Source organism: Phocoena sinus, chromosome 20 (assembly GCF_008692025.1).
Source record: "Phocoena sinus isolate mPhoSin1 chromosome 20, mPhoSin1.pri, whole genome shotgun sequence".
In the NCBI taxonomy this organism is placed as follows: Eukaryota; Metazoa; Chordata; class Mammalia; order Artiodactyla; family Phocoenidae; genus Phocoena; species Phocoena sinus.
In genome coordinates this window covers 14,407,241-14,424,165 of record NC_045782.1, presented here as the reverse complement: position 1 = coordinate 14,424,165, position 16,925 = coordinate 14,407,241, and the positions used below count along the sequence as shown (strand labels likewise).

At 39.1% G+C, this 16,925-nt stretch overlaps 1 protein-coding gene across 2 annotated transcripts in view; it reads left to right on the top strand.

Moving 5' to 3' along the window:
- Positions 1–16,925, top strand: part of CPD (carboxypeptidase D) — a 67,386-nt gene that overhangs the window by 16,320 nt on the left and 34,141 nt on the right. Inside the window, exons 3-7 of one of the 2 annotated variants that reach the window (XM_032615147.1) lie at positions 9,051–9,193; positions 9,875–10,044; positions 11,479–11,828; positions 12,308–12,499; positions 14,774–14,941. In XM_032615147.1, coding sequence (XP_032471038.1) covers positions 9,051–9,193; positions 9,875–10,044; positions 11,479–11,828; positions 12,308–12,499; positions 14,774–14,941 — 1,023 coding nt within the window. The remainder of the gene's footprint in view (positions 1–9,050; positions 9,194–9,874; positions 10,045–11,478; positions 11,829–12,307; positions 12,500–14,773; positions 14,942–16,925) is intronic. The other variant, XM_032615148.1, reaches the window with a different exon arrangement.

The following is a 16,925-nucleotide window of genomic DNA, read 5'->3' as shown; positions in this document are numbered from 1 at the left end:
TTTTAAAAAGACTTCTGTCCTTCCTCCCCGCCCCTTACCCTGGGCATATGTTTGTATGTGTTATTCATTGGAGCTGGCTAGTTACAGTCCTATTAAAGTTACATCTAAAAAGATGATTAGATAACACTCTAAAATATGACTGTAAGCTTTGTCTTCTTGTTGCTGTTAGCTAGTATTTCTTAAATTACTGCTGAAGTAAGACAATTAAGGGGTAGACAAAAGAATGCTAGGACTCAAGCCTGGTGATTATAGTATTATAAGTAGTCTACTTCACTGCATTCTGGCATAGTTAAAGCGTGAGTTGACTGTGTTTGCAATTTAATTCAGCTATTGAGTTTTTTTTTTCCGTAGATGGGAAGATTTTTTTTTCTATTAACTTTTATATATGCAGAAAAATAGATTAGTTCACATTTGTATTGCTCTGAAATTATTTGTATGTGTTCTGTGTTTCTTTTCCTCACCAAGACTCTAAACTCTGAATGGAAATATGTCTCCTATTTATAAATCCCTATAATCTTAGTTTAATGATTTACAATGACCATTGTACTGTGACCAATACAGTAGTAAATATTGGAGATTAATAAATATGATATACAATGAATAACATATGTATGTTCACATGTGTACATGTGAGTCAGAGTTACCAAAGATGATCAGAGGTCAACAATGACTGAAGGTGACTTACGTCACTTAATGACGAAATATGACTGGTAGGGATGTGAAAATCAGCATCTCACCATTTTTCTTCCAGACCCAAAGTAAGTGCCAAGATGCTGGAAGATAAGAGAAAACCAAAAGATGGATAGCTTGCCTTCTAAGAAAAAAGGTTAAGACAAAGTTACTGGGCTTGTGGTAGTGGTAAACCTGCACATATATTTTACGAAGACAAAGTCTATTTGACATCTCCACGTGGATGGTCAATGGGAATCTCAAATTTAATGCATTCAAAACAGAAGTCTTAACTTCCCACTGATCCAGCCTACTTACTTTCATTCCTTCAACAAATATTTACTGAAGGAATACGATGTGCCTGGTACTGTTCTTGTGCTTGGAATATCCATCAATGAGCATAACAAATATTCTGCCCTTGTGTTGCTTATAATCTAGCAAGGAGGAGCAGGCAGTAAATAAGAAACATAATAGGTAAATTGTTAGGTAGTGTAGAAAAAAAAGAAAAAAGTAGAAAAGGGTGAGAGTGCTGGTGAGATGGGCTTGGGGACAGCGATGGGGAGAAGTAAGTAGCAACTTTAAGTGGGGAGATCAAGGTGAGCCTAATTGTCAAGTTGAAATTGGAGCAAAGAGCTGAAGGTGAGGGGAAGGAGTTAGTCAAGTAGAGATATGTGGGGGAAGAGCATACCAGGCAAAGGAAACAGCTAGAACAAAGACCCAAAGTCAGGAGGTACCTAGTGTATCCGGTGAACAGCGGGGAGGCCAGTGTAGCTGGTGCACAGCCTGTGATGGGGAGAGTATAAAAGCAGCCGCATGGCACAGGGATATTAGCTCGGTGCTTTGTGACAGCCTGGAGGGATGGGATAGGGAGAGTGGGAGGGAGGGAGACGCAAGAGGGAGGACATATGGGAACATATGTATATATGTAACTGATTCACTTGGTTATAGAGCAGAAACTAACACACCATTGTAAAGCAATTGTACCACAATAAAGATGTTAAAAAAAAAAAAAAAGGTTAGAGAGGGAAGGGGAGTGGTGGTGGACAAATCATGCAGAGGCTTAGGCTTTGGCTCTTAGTCTGAGTGAAATAGAGAGTCATCGTATAGGGGAATAACATCCAACTTACATTTTAGCAGAATTTCTCTGGCATCTCTGTTGAGAAAAGAACATAGAACGGCTAGGGCAGGGACATGGAGACCTATTAAGAGTGATTGCAGAAATCCAGGTGGAGAAACAATTGTGGCTTGTATCAGGGCAGCAGAAGTAGAGGTGAGGAGAAATCTTGGGATTCTGGATATATTTTGAAGTTAGAACTAGCACGATTTCCTGATGCTTTAGATGTGGGATGTGACTCCAGAGCTTTGGGCCTGAGCAACTAAATTCTTCTAGTGCCATTGACCATCATGAGAGAGACTGGTTTAGGGAAGATGAGAATATGTTAGGTTTGTGATATCCAAGTAGAGATATTGAATAGGCAATTGGATGGACAAGTCTGGATTCTGGGAAAGAGGTGTAGGCTGGACATAGAAATTTGAGAGTTGTCAGCCGGTAGATAATATTTAAACCCCATGGGGCTGCATGAGACACCAAGGGCATAAGTGAAGAAAGAGAAGAGGATCAAAGACAGAGCCTTAGGCATGCCATATCTGTTTCCTTTGTTCTCCTTCATCCTCTCAGTTAATGACACTAATAACACTGTCTCCCTAGTTTCTCAAGCCAAAAATCTAGACATCATCCTTGATTCCTTTTAAACAAGTCCTTTCTACATCCAAATCTCTCTGCTTTATCTCCATTACCAGCAACCTAGTCAAATCCATTATTCTCTTCTAATTCATCTTCCTGCTTTCCTTTTCGTTTCCCTATAGTCATTTTTCACTCAGCAGTCAGAATGATCTTTAAAAAAGGCTGTTCAGATTATATCACACCTCTGCTCAAAACCCTTCAGTGTTCTGTGCAGCAAGGGAGACAATCAACAGAGTGAAAAGGCAGCCTACTGAAAATATTTGCAAACCATATATCAGATAAGGGGTTAATATTCAGAATATATAAAGAACTCCTACAACTCAACAAGTAATCTGATTAATAAACGGGCAAAGGACTTGAATAGACATTTCTTCAAAAAACATATAAACGGCCAACAGACATATGAAAAGATGCTTAATATCATTAATGATCAGGGAAAAACAAATCAAAACCACAATGAGATATCACCTTATACCTCTGAGGATGACCACTATCAAAAATACCAAAATAGCAGGTGTTGTTGGGGATGTGGAGTTTGCACAGTTGGTAGGAATATAAAATAGTGCAGTTGCTATGGAAAACAGTATGGAGCTTCCTCAAAAAGTTTAAAATAGAATTACCATATGATTCAACAATCCCACTTCCGGGTGTAAATACAACAGAATTGAAAACAAGATCTTGAAAAGATATTTGTACACCCATGTTCATTGCAGTGTTAGTCACAATGGCCAAGAAGCAACCTAAATATTCATTGACAAATGAATGGATAAAGAAAATTTGGTATATACATACAATGGAATATTATTCAGCCTAAAAAAGAAGGCAATCACATCTGATAAAGGACTGTTATCCAAAATACATAAAAAACTCTTAAGACTCAATACTAAGAAAACAACAACTGCATTAAAAAATGGGCCAAAGGGCTTCCCTGGTGGCGCAGTGGTTGAGAGTCCGCCTGCCGATGCAGGGGACGCGGGTTCGTGCCCCGGTGTGGGAGGATCCCACATGCCGCGGAGCGGCTGGGCCCGTGAGCCATGGCCACTGAGCCTGCGCGTCCGGAGCCTGTTGCTCCGCAACGGGAGAGGCCGCAGCAGTGAGAGGCCCGCGTACCGCAAAAAAAAAAAAAAAAAAAAAAAAAAAAATGGGCCAAAGACCTTAACAGACATCTCACCAACAAAGATAGACAGATGGCAAATAAACATGAAAATATGCTCCACATTATATGTCATTAGGGAAATGCAAATTAAAGCAAGTTACCACTACACACCTATCAGAAAGGCTAAAATCCAGAACCCTGACAACAGCAAATGCTTGTGAAGATGTAGAACAACAGGAACTCTCATTCATTATTGGTGGGAATGCAAAATGGTACAGCCATTTTGGAAGATAGTCTGGTGGTTTCTTACAAAACTAAACATACTCTAATCATACAACCCAGCAATTTTGCTCCTTGGTATTTAACCAAAGGAGTTGAAAACTTACGTTCTCACAAAAACCTGCACATAGATGTTTATAGTAAACTTTACATAATTGTCAAAACTTGGAAGCAACCAAGATGTCCTTCAGTAGGTGAATGGGTGAAATAAACTGTGGTACATCAGACAAAGGCATATTATTCAGCACTAAAAGGAAATGAGCTATCAAGCCATGAAAAGACATGGAGGAGGGAATTCCCTGGCAGTCCAGTGGTTAGGACTCCGCACTTCCACTGCAGGGAGCCCAGTTTCGATGCCTGGTTAGGGAGCTAAGATCCCACAAGCTGCGCAGCCCAGAAAAAAAAGGACACAGAGCAACCTTGAATTCCTATTACTAAATGAAAGAAACCAATCTGGAAAGGCTACATACTATATGATTCCAACTATATGACTCCAACTATATGACACTCTGGAAAAGGCAAAAGGATATGGAGATAGTAAAAAGATCAGTGGTTGCCAGGGGTTAGGGAGGAGGTTGGGATGGATAGGTGGAGCATAGAGGATTTTTAGGGCAGTGAAACCACTGTGTATGATACTATAATGGGGAAACATGTCATTATACATTTGTCAAAACTCATAGCATATACAACACCGAGAATGAACCCTAATGTAAACTACGGACTTTGGGTGGTAATGATGTGTTGATGTAGGTTCATCAGTTGTAACAAATGAAGATTTTTGCATCTGTGTACATCAGGGATATATTCTTTTTCTGTAGTGTCTTAGTCTGGTTTTGGTACCAGGGTAATGCTGGCCTTGTAGAACAAAATTTGTAGTGATTCTTCCTCTTCAGGAGGAGGAGGATAAGTATTAACTCTTTTTTAAATGGTAGAATTCAGCTGTGAAGCTGTCTGGCCCTGGACTTTTGTTTGTTGGGAGTTTTTTGATTACTGATTCAACTTTATTATTGGTAATCAGTCTGTTCGTATTTTCCATTTCTTCCTGATTCAGTCTTGGAAGATTGTATGTTTCTAGGAATTTATCCATTTCTGCTAGGTTGTCCAATTTGTTGGCATAGAATTTTTCATGGTAATCTCTTATGATCCTTTGTATTTCTGTGGTGTCGTTTGTAACTTCTCTTTCATTTCTGATTTTATTTATTTGGGCCGTCTCTTTTGTATTTGTGTCAAGGTATTTATTTATTTCCCCTTTGATTTCTTCATTGACCCATTGGTTGTTTAGTTGCATGTTGTTTAGCCTCCACATGGTTGTGTTTTTCCCATTTTTCTTATTGTAATTGATTTCTAATTATTGTGATCAGAAAAGAATGCTTAATATGATTTCAGTTTTCTTAAATTTATTGAGACTTGTTTTGTGGCCTAGCATGTCATCTATTTTGGAGAATGTTCTATGTGCATTTGAAAAGAATGTATATTCTGCTGTTTTGGGATGGACTATTCTGTATATATTTATTAAGTCAAGCTGGTCTAATGTGTTGTTTAAGGCCAGTATTTCCTTATTGATTTTTCTGTTTGGATGATCTGTCTATTTATGAAAATGTGTTAAAGTTCCCTACTACTGTTGTGTTCTGTCTTTCTCTTTGTATGTCTGTTAATATTTGCTCTCTATATGTATTTAAGTTCTCCTGTGTCGGACACACAGATATGTACAAGTGTCATGTGCTCTTGTTGGCTTGATCCCTTTATCATTACAACATTCCCTTTTCTGTCTCTTGTTTCAGTCTTTGTTGTAAAGTTTATTTTGTCTGATATAAGTATTCCTCCCTCAGCTTTCTTTTCATTTCCATTTGAGTGGAATATCTTTTTCCATCTCTTTACTTTCAGTCTGTGTGTGTCTTTAGATTTGAAGTGAGTCTCTTATATGGGTCTTACTTTTTTATCCATTCAGCCATCCTGTGTCTTTTGATTGGAGCATTTAGTCCATTTACATTTAAAGTAATAATTGATAGGTATATACTTATTGCCATTTTGTTAATTGTTTTTCTGAGTTTTTTAGTTGTTCTTTGTTCCTTCCTTCTCTTGTCTCTCTTCCCTTGTGATTTGATGACTATTTTTAGTGTTATGTCTGGATTCCTTTCTCTTTATTTTTTGTGTATCTCTTACCAGTTTTTGGTTTGTGGTTACCTTGAGGTTCATGTATAATGACCTTTGTATATAGCTGTCTATTTTATGATGATCTCTTAAGTTTGAAGGGATTCTAAAAGCCCTACATTTTTACCCCCCCCCACCCCTACACCACGTTTTATGTTTTGATACATATTTTATATCTTTTTATTTTGTGTATCCCATAACTATTTATTGTAGATACAGATGATTTTACTACTTTTGTCTTTTAACCTTTCTACTAGAGTTATAAGTGGTTGATCCACTACCTTTTACTATATGTTTGTCTTTGCCATTGAGATTTTTTTCTTTATTCATTTTCTTACTTCTAGTTGTGGCCTTTTCTGCTTGGAGAAGTCCCTTTAACATTTCTTGAAGAGCTGGTTTATTGGGGTGAACTCCTTTAGCTTTTGTTTGTCTGTCAAACTCTTTATCTCTCCTTCAATTCTGAATGATAACCTTACTGCGTAGAGTATTCTTGGTTGTATTTTTTGTTTTCAGCACTTTGAGTATATCATGCCATTCCCTTGTGGCCTGCTAAGCTTCTGCTGAAAAGTTAGCTGATAGTCTTATGGGAGTTTCCTTATATGTAACTAGTTGTTTTTCCTCTTGATACTTTTATGAGTCTCTTTATATTTAATTTTTGACATTTTAAATATGTGTTTTGGTGTGTACCTCTTTGTGTTCATCTTGTTGGGGACTCTCTGTGTTTCCTGAAACTGGATGTCTGTTTCCTTCCCTGGGTTAGGGAAGTTTTCAGCTACTATTTCTTCATATAAGTTCTCTTCTCTTTTTTATCTTTCTTCTCCTTCTGGGACCCTATAACACAAATGTTAATATGCTTGATGTTGTCCCAGAAGTCACTTAAAGTATCCTCATTTTTTTTTTTTCCTGTTCAGCTTGGGTAATTTTTACTACTCTGTCTTCCAGATCACTGATCCATTATTCTGTATCATCAAATCTACTGTTGATTCCTTCTAGTGTATCTTTCATTTTATTTTTTTAAAAAAGTTCATGTGTCCCTTTCTATTTATTTATTTATTTTAAATTTTATTTATTTTTGGCTGCATTGGGTCTTCGTTGCTGCACACGGGCTTCCTCTAGTTGTGGCGAGCGGGGACTACTCTTTGTCACGGTGCACAAGCTTCTCATTGCAGTGGCTTCTCTTGTTGCAGAGCACAGGCTCTAGGTGCGCAGGCTTCAGTAGTTGCAGCACGCAGCTCAGTAGTTGCAGCATGCGAGCTCTAGAGCTCAGACTCAGTAGTTGTGGAGCACAGGCTTAGTTGCTTCTTGGTATGTGAGATCTTCCCAGACCAGGGATCGAACTCATGTCCCCTGCATTGGCAGGCAGATTCTTAACCACTGCACCACCAGGGAAGTCCTATTTTTCATTTTAGTTATTGTATTTTTTAGCCCTAATTGGTCTTTTTTATATTTTCTAACTCTTTGTTGAAGTTTTCAGTGTGTTCATCCATTCTTCTCCTGTGTTCAGTGAGCATATTTATGATCATTACCTTTAACTCTTTATCAGGTAGATTGCTTATCTCCATTTCATTTAGGTCTTTTTCTGAGGTTTTGTCATTTGGAACACATTCCTCTGTCTCTTCATTTTGCCTAATTTTCTGTGTTGATTTTCTTTGTATTAAATAGGTCTGTTATGTCTTCCGATCTTGGAGAAGTGACTTTATGTTGGAGATGTCCTATGGGCCCAGCAGCTTGCTCCCCTCAAGGCAGACACTTCAGGGGTGTTCCCTGTGAGGGCTGCTTGTGCCTTTCTGTTGTGGCAGGGCCAACTGCTTGGGCACATTGATGGTCAGGGCAGGCCTGGGCATGTTTGAGTGTGATGCTCAGCATTGTTTGACCACTGTGGGCATGCTGGTGGGTGAGGCAGGCCCCTGGCTCTAATAGGCTCGAAAGAGGATTCCAAAATGGTGCCTGTCAATGCTGGTGTCAGCATGATAGAATGAGATCACAAAAAGGGGCTGCTGCCAGAATCTCAGTCCCCAGGGGGAGTCCCAGCTGCCTCCTGCCTCTCCCAGAGGCTATCCAATATCAGCAAGTGTGTCTGATTCAGGTGCCTTTCAAACTGTTGCCTCTGTGCTGGGACTTGGAGCAAGTGTATTTCTGCATGTACCCTTATGAGCAGAGTCTTGGTTTCCTACAGCTCTCTGGTACTCCTGAACATAAGCCCCACTGGCTTTTAAGCCAGACATTTTGGAGGCTTGCCTTCCTAATTCAGGACCCTGGTCTAGGGAGCTCAGTGTTGGTCTTGGACTCCTTGCTCCTCAGGGATGACCGTCACAATTGTGATATTCCTCCTGCTTGTGCATCATTGCATCAGGGGTGTGGGCCCTGACTAGACTGCATCTCCACCCACCCACCCCATTTTGTTGTGGCTCCTTCCTTATGTCTTTAGCTGTGGGAAATCTTTTCTGTTATTCTTCAGGTTGTTCTCAGAGGTAGTTGGTCTGTAAGTAGTTGTAATTTTAGTGTGCCTATGTGAGGAGTTGAGCTCAGGCTCTTTCTACTCTACCATTTTGATCCAGACCCTTCTTGTCACCTTTGTGATACAGGGAGTACAGTTAGAATAGTAAGCCCTTAATAATGCTTTGGTGTGACTATCCTTTATAACTTTAAGATCTTGAGTATTCTTCACGTTCATTCTGTCAAAAATCTTCACCTCTCTGTGCTTTACTTCTCACATCTGTAAAATGGGTGAAATAGCAACACCTCCCTCAAAAAGTTTTTGTAAAGATTAAATGTTAATACGCATAAAGGTCATAGAACAGAGCTGGCATATAGTAAACACTCAAATGTAGAGTGGTTATCATTATTGCTATTGTTATTAACAATTATATTCATGCTCTTTATAACTGTTTGTCCTATCAATCAAATATATTTCCTTTATGTATATTCCTTTCCAAGGTGTATTCCTTTCGCCTTCCTTGTTAGTGTCCTCTATAATTCAAGAGCCTTCTCCAATTTCAAACAATTTAATGAAAAGAGAATTTATACATGCAGAGATGACTGATTTAATTTCTATGGTCTTTTTGAGAGTAGAATTCTGAGAATAAACTTATTTTTTCCTTCATGTTTCAGGTGGCATGCAAGATTACAATTATCTATGGGCCAACTGTTTTGAAATCACATTAGAACTGTCTTGTTGCAAGTACCCACCAGCTTCGCAGCTTCAACAAGAATGGGAGAACAATCGTGAGTCTTTGATCACATTGATTGAAAAGGTAAAAGCTGAATGGAAGGTTGGCGTATGGTAATAATTGATTAAATAAGGGAGAAATTTGTGTATATGAACAACAGTTTATTCTAGATACCCTTTATTTTTCTGTTTTTATTATTTAAGATTGTAGATTATATTTAGAAATTATTATATTAGAATCTGTTAGAACATATTCTAGCCATGCCTCTGTTATCCTTCCCCCCAGCTCTTTTCCTCTGGAGGGCTTCTTTTGACTGTCTTACAACACTTTTACCACCTGAAATAATTAGCAAAATTTGTAGTACCAGATTCTTACAATGCTATTCGATCATATTTGCTAGAGAACCTTTACCATTATATAAGCCACGGACATAAGTTTAATTTAAATATCAGGCAGGCTAATATACTACTGGATATATCAGAAATGATTACTTATATCTTACTGATAAAAGCAGAAGTCTGGCTTTGAGGAGAAGGAATTTCGAAAGCATTTTACCAGTCTAGATTTCAGATGACTTAAGTTTAAGGATTTAATTTTTTTGGTCTATATTTTATTTTAACTTGGAGAGATTGAAAACTATTTCAGGGAGCTAGAGGAATAAGCTTATTTTTAAAAAATTCTAGCATCAATGCAGAGAGGTTATTTTCTCTTGCCTTCCAAACTGATTGTCTCTGAGCAGTCTACTTTGATTCTTGTTTTTTTTAGGTCCACATTGGAGTTAAAGGATTTGTTAAAGATTCAGTAACAGGAGCTGGCTTAGAGAATGCAACCATCTCAGTGGCTGGTATTAATCATAATATCACAACAGGAAGATTTGGTGATTTCCACCGATTACTTGTTCCTGGAACTTATAACATTACCGCAGTTTTAACTGGGTAAGAATTTAAACTAGACTCTTAAAATGTCAAGTTTCTGTTTATATCTAAGAAGAGAAATATACTCTTGGAGATCTTGTTTACTGTATCTGGCTTTTATTTTTCCTTGTTTTCTGATTTTTTCCCTCTTTATAATGAGAAAATACTATGGTGGATCTTCTGTCACATTAACAATACAACTGGATATGAAGCATCGTTGTAAAATTGGGAGGAAGGACAGTCTTAAAAGCTTGATGGGGCTTCCCTGGTGGCGCAGTGGTTGAGAGTCCGCCTGCCGATGCAGGGGACACAGGTTCGTGCCCCGGTCTGGGAGGATCCCACGTGCCGCGGAGCGGCTGGGCCCGTGAGCCATGGCCGCTGAGCCTGCGCGTCCAAAGCCTGTGCTCCGCAACAGGAGAGGCCACAACAGTGAGAGGCACACGTACCGCAAAAAAAAAAAAAAGCTTGGTGGTCAGCTCTGTAAAGCATTGCCGCGAGGCTAATTGAATACCAAGGCAGAAGAAACTCAGGGCTCTATGAAAGACATTTTGAAGAGCTGTCTCACCATCAGCTTTCTAATACATGACATGAGTGGTTCCCCACCTCCTCTGGGAACATTTCTGGAAGCTCATTTTGCTAAGGATTTACCTTTAGCAAATAAATTACCTTTAATTTTGAACTTTCCCATTTGGTAAAGTAGTTGGAATGTCAGTCTGATAAGGCACTGCAAAGAATTGGATCATTTATATCTACTTTGAGTATTGTAGCAATGGTTACAATGGATTAACGACCTTCATTTTTCATCGTATTCTCTCCTTTGAATGTAATTTTAAAAAAATTATTTATTTAATAAATGTATTTATTTTTGGCTGCATTGGGTCTTCGTTGCTGTGCACGGGCTTTCTCTAGTTGCAGCGAGCAGGGGCTACTCTTTGTTGCGGTGCGCGGGCTTCTCATTGCAGTGGCTTCTCTTGTTGCGGAGCACGAGCTCTAGGTGCACAGGCTTCATTCAGTAGCTGTGGCACGTGGGCTCAGTAGTTGTGCCTCTCTGCCTCTAGAGCACAGGCTCAGTAGTTGTGGTGCACGGGCTTTGTTGCTCCCTGGTATGTGGGATTTTCCTGGCACAGGGCTCGAACCCGTGTCCCCTGCATTGGCAGGTGGATTCTTAACCACTGTGCCACCAGGGAAGCCCCTGAATGTAATCTTTTATAAGCATTCTAATGTGTGGAACCTGAAAGGATGGTAAGAGAAATAGTTCTTTAAGGACTTAATCTGGGATTCTTTGTGAGATAATACGCTAAAAGTCTTGAATTTACACATTTATCTTTATTTGATTTGATTTTCGATAGACTAAGCACAGGAGTATGAAAAGGCTATTGTACTTTTATAATGTTAAAGCATTGTCTGTTTCAGTTTAACTCCAAGCCATCTACTTTTTCAAATTTTTCTTTTCAGGTATCTGCCACTGACTGTTAATAACATAATAGTGAAAGAAGGACCAGCCACAAAGGTGAATTTTCCCCTTCGGCCAACTGTGGCTTCAGTAGTCCCTGACACAACAGAGGTTGTAGTAACTGCTAGCACAGTTGCTATACCTAATAGTCCTCTTGGAACACAGTCCTCCCACCAGCCAGTTCAGCCACAGGACTTTCACCACCACCATTTCCCTGATATGGAAATCTTCTTGAGAAGGTTTGCCAATGAATATCCTAACATCACCCGGCTTTATTCATTGGGAAAATCGGTAGAGTCAAGAGAACTTTATGTAATGGAGATATCTGATAATCCAGGTGTCCATGAACCAGGTAATTGGTGTAGTTTCACACATAATTTCAGATTGCTTTTCAGAGCTATGTGCTGTATTGCTTTGCTTCATCTAGAAAGGTCACGTATTGTATGTATAACTGGATCAAAGAAAATGTAACCAATTTTTTCCTAGAAAAGAAGAAAATCCATTTGATAATCCATATTATACACAAAGTTTAACATAATGCATAATTAGATTCTTTCTGCTAATAGTACTTTTATTTTCATATTATATGGCATATATATGTGTGTGTGTGTATATATGTATATATACACACATACGTATATATGCTTTGAGCTTGCTCAGACGTATATATTAGTAAGGACTGCTTTATAAGATGCTTTTTCCTGTTTCTTTTGCCAAAATATATCTTAAATCTTTGGTTCAGGGTCTTTGTATGTGTTGGGGAAAAAGTAGAGAGAGTCTAGGATTAATGAAGAGGAAAAAACGTCTTCCATGTAATTACTTTATTTTCAGGTGAACCAGAATTTAAGTACATTGGAAATATGCATGGAAATGAAGTGGTTGGAAGAGAACTGTTACTGAACCTCATCGAATACCTTTGTAAGAACTTTGGAACAGATCCCGATGTAACAGATTTGGTTCTTAACACTAGAATTCACCTTATGCCATCCATGAATCCTGATGGGTATGAAAAGGCCCAGGAAGGTAAAGAATAGCTATCTACTAATGCTTAACCTTTTTGATTATTATATGGCATAATTATTGGGGGATAGAAAAGAATTTGAACTGGTTGTTTCCCTGAAATTTCTTCCTATTTTTATACTTATAATATATCATTGGTTCTAGCTTTTGTATTCTTGTAAGATAGGCTAGTTCATTCAACAATTATGTCATCAAGTTTATATTTAATGAAGTTCTCCACTTTGGTAATGGCTCTTATTTACTAAAATAATGTAAGATTTTTACAAACTGTTCCACTTTAAGAGTAATTTTTGTTAAATTATTGTATTGGGAACTTTATCTCATAAGTGAAATCTCAAACCAAATATTTTTTAAGCCAGTGACTCTGTTTTGACTCCCATTTCTACTCCCCATGCATGTATAATCTAAATCTGCTAAGTTACTGACTTCCCATTCCTCTGCCTCCTCTGGGCTAGCCCATCTTTCCTAGGGCATTATAGTAAGGGCAGGGAGAGCAACTTTCTTACATGGGCCACATTATGCAGAACACTAGGAGAGTGAGAATCCATCTTTTCCCAGCCTGTGATTCCTTCCAGGCAGTGATAACCAGTGAGTAGAAAAGATACCACAATATGAATATGCAGCCATGTGGTTTATTACTCTCACTGACTGAACACTGAGAGAATCGATTAGTAAATGACCAGGTTAATCCTTATATATATCATTTAGATTCTTTCGCTAAGGACCTTATTCTTTGTCAGCCTCACACATTCCTTCCACATTCCTCCCTTGAGACCTTTCTGAAAGATGGAACTACTTACTACTAGTGAGTCCTCTAGTAGGTTTTCTTCATTCACTTGCATTCATTTTCTCATTATAATGACAATAATAGGGCTCTCATCCCATAGTAAAATGGAATAAGCTTAAGTTGAACCCTTTCTCCTCCTCCCTTCCAACTATGTTCTTGACTAACTTTACCTTTTTGTTATCACTTTAATGTGAGCATACTGCAACTCTTTTCTTTTCATTTGGTCTGTTTATTTACATTGTTTTAGTGACCTGTATGCCAGTGCAATAGAGTCCCCCTCATGCCAGTCATGCCCACTCAACATTGTGATCACGTCACTGTATGTGGATTATTGACAGATGAGCAATATTTTAATATAATTCGTATGGTTGGAGTTTTTCCCCTCAGGCAGAAATGAAAGGATAATGGTTTTACCTTTCTATTCAGAAGATCTAGAAGAGATACATTTTTTTAAATGTACAATGTAAAGACGATGTGTGTTTTAATCACGTTACCCAACTGAACTTGGATCCTCTCACCTGCTGCAGAGCAAAGCCAATTTACTGATATGAGGTTGTGGTGAAGGAAAGTACAGGATTTATCTGCAGGCACTAAACAAGGAGAATGGGCAGCTCATGCTCAAAAGACCTGAACTTCTCAATGGCTTTCAGGGAAGGATTTTTTTTTTTTTTTTTTTTTTTTTGCGGTATGCGGGCCTCTCACTGTTGTGGCCTCTCCCATTGCGGAGCACAGGCTCCAGACGCGCAGGCCCAGCGGCCATGGTTCACGGGCCCAGCCACTCCGCGGCATGCGGGATCCCCCCGGACCGGGGCACGAACCGGTATCCCCTGCATCGGCAGGCGGACTCTCAACCACTGCGCCACCAGGGAAGCCCCAGGGAAGGATTTTTAAAGGCAACATTTGGGGTGAGGGTACAGGGTGCATGACTTTCTTCTGATTGATTGGTGGTGTGGAGGTAACAGGCTGATGTTTCGGGAATCTTAATCATCAGCCTTCTGGTTCCAACCAGTCCGGGGTCTACATGCTTGTGCTCAGCACATAGTCACCTTCCCCTACTGGGTCGGAGTCTTACATCCTGCAGAACAACTCAAGGATACATGTTAGATTGTTATGTATATCCCTTGAGTAAGAACTAGGACTCTTGTTTTTAATCGGGAATCATTGTCATTACTTTTCTTGCTTAACTGCTTTTCGTTTACTTCTGAATTTCCTCACTTCCCTAATCAGTAACTGCTTATACCTGCTCTTTGGGACTCAGGGAAGGCCTAGGAGACTAAAGCCTTTTTTCTACAAACAAGAAATATGGGATACAGAGGGGCTTTTTTAACCTGGGAAGGCCCCACAGGGTCCTACTCGGTTTCAATCACAGTGTGTTTGATCATAGTGAAGCCTGATGTGTTCACACTTACCTTTGAATTAAGATAGCTGAAGTAGTGTGTATTGGATTAAAATATAAAACATGGCTTAAATTTGAATCTTTTATCATACAGGAGATTCAGTAAGCGTAGTCGGCAGAAATAACAGCAACAACTTTGACCTGAACCGAAATTTCCCAGATCAGTTCATTCAGATCACAGATCCTACCCAACCAGAAACTATTGCTGTAATGAGCTGGATGAAGGCCTATCCATTTGTGCTGTCAGCAAACCTGCATGGAGGTAATAGCAACTTGATATTCCACTAATTAATTCTTGTTGAGAGCATTTGAAAATCCCAGTGGAAGTTTATCTGTTTATAGTCTTAGGCTATCTTAAGCCTGTTATTGCTTTTATGGCAGACAACAATAAAGGTCTCTCCTCATTACTTTTTAAGCCAGTTTCCTGGCTGTTTTCCCCGTTCCTCCCCCACCCCTCCCCTCTCCCAGTACTCTTCCATTCTCCCTCCTTCCATCTGCCCTGCCTCCCTCTCTTTCTCTGTCTCTCACCCTCCACCTCTCCTTCCCTTTTCCTCCTTCTCCCTCCCTCCATTTCTTTCTCACTTAGTTCTTCAAGTGTTTTATATTTATCCCTCAGAAATGTTTTATATTTATCCCTCTCACTGGGAATTTGGTAACATGTTCTTTGTCATTTATAAAAATTAAACACTAACAGATCCAAATGTTTAGTCCTATTTCTCCCTAAAGTTTAATATGCCCTTTTATGTAAGTTTAGATTTTTGACATTCTCTTATCTTTCATCTGCTGTGTATTTAACTGTAGCACAATGACCTCATTCTCATGTAGTATCTGAGCTTATACACCTCCATATAATTCAGCAGGAACTTAGTTGAATAGGATGAGAGGTCAAGATTAAAAATCATCACAGTGAGGCTTCCCTGGGGGCTCAGTGGTTAAGAATCCATCTGCCAACGCAGGGGACACAGGAAGGGCCCACCTGCCACGGAGCAGCTAAACCCGTGCGCCACAACTACCAAGCCTGTGCTCTAGAGCCTGTGAGCCACAACTGCTAAGCCCAGGTGCCACAACTACTGAAGCCCACGTGCCAAGAGCCTGTGCTCTGCAACAAGAGAAGCCACCACAACAAGAAGCCCGGGCACTGCAACGAAGAGTAGGCCCCCCTGCATGCCACAGCTAGAGAAAGCCCGTGTGCTGCAACAAGGACCCAGTGCAGCCAAAAATAAATAAATAAACAACAGCAACAAATCATCACAGTGTCCAACTAGGGTTGTGTGAATAAGTGTCAATACCCTAGAGACCTGAAAACACATGTCTACATGTAAACTGGTATGTGGACGTTCATAGTAGCACTATTCATAATAACCAGGAAGTATAAATAACCCAAATGTCCACCAACTAACGATCAGATAAATAAAATGTGGTATACAATTGAATGTTATCTGGCTGTGAAAAGGAATGAAGGACTGATGCATGCTACAGCATAGATGAGTCTTGAAAGCATGGTAGGTGATAGAAGCCAGTCATAAGAAACCATATATTGTATGATTACATTTTTTATGAAATGTGCAGAAATAGGCAAATCCATAGAGATAGAAAATAGATTAGCAGTTGCCTCAAGCTGTAGAGGATAGTGGTGGAGAGGATGGGGAGTAACTGCTAATGGGTATGGGTTTGTTTTTTTTTTCAGTAATGAAATGTTCTGTAATTAGATAGTAGTGATGGTTGTATATTCAACCCTGTGAATATACTAAACAACAGTGAATTATATACTTTAAGTGGATGGATTGTATGGTATGTGAACTATATCTCAATAAATTAAAAAAGAGTGGAGGTATTAACACCAGGGGCAATAGGTAAGAAATTTAGTGTCCACATTTGTTGGTTTATCCAAGGAAGTATCACAGTCGAGATTTGATGGCATATAGATTAACCTGCCATTTTAGAAATGACAGTACACACTTATGGATATTTGTATTTAAGAAGTAAATTGAGATTCTCCAAAAATGACTTTGAAAGCTTGCTAATAGTAGGAGAAAATACTTCTATAATTGGTAATCATGGACGATTCTCAAAGACCCAAATAGGAATTATGAAGTTGCAGCCTGGTTAGCAAAATAATTTTTTGGCTTTTTTCTTACTTTATTAATTGTATACCATGTTTGACAGAAAATATTTTTTACTTTGAGCTTTAAAAAATATTCTGTAGGGCTTCCCTGGTGGCGCAGTGGTTGAGAGTCCGCCTGCCG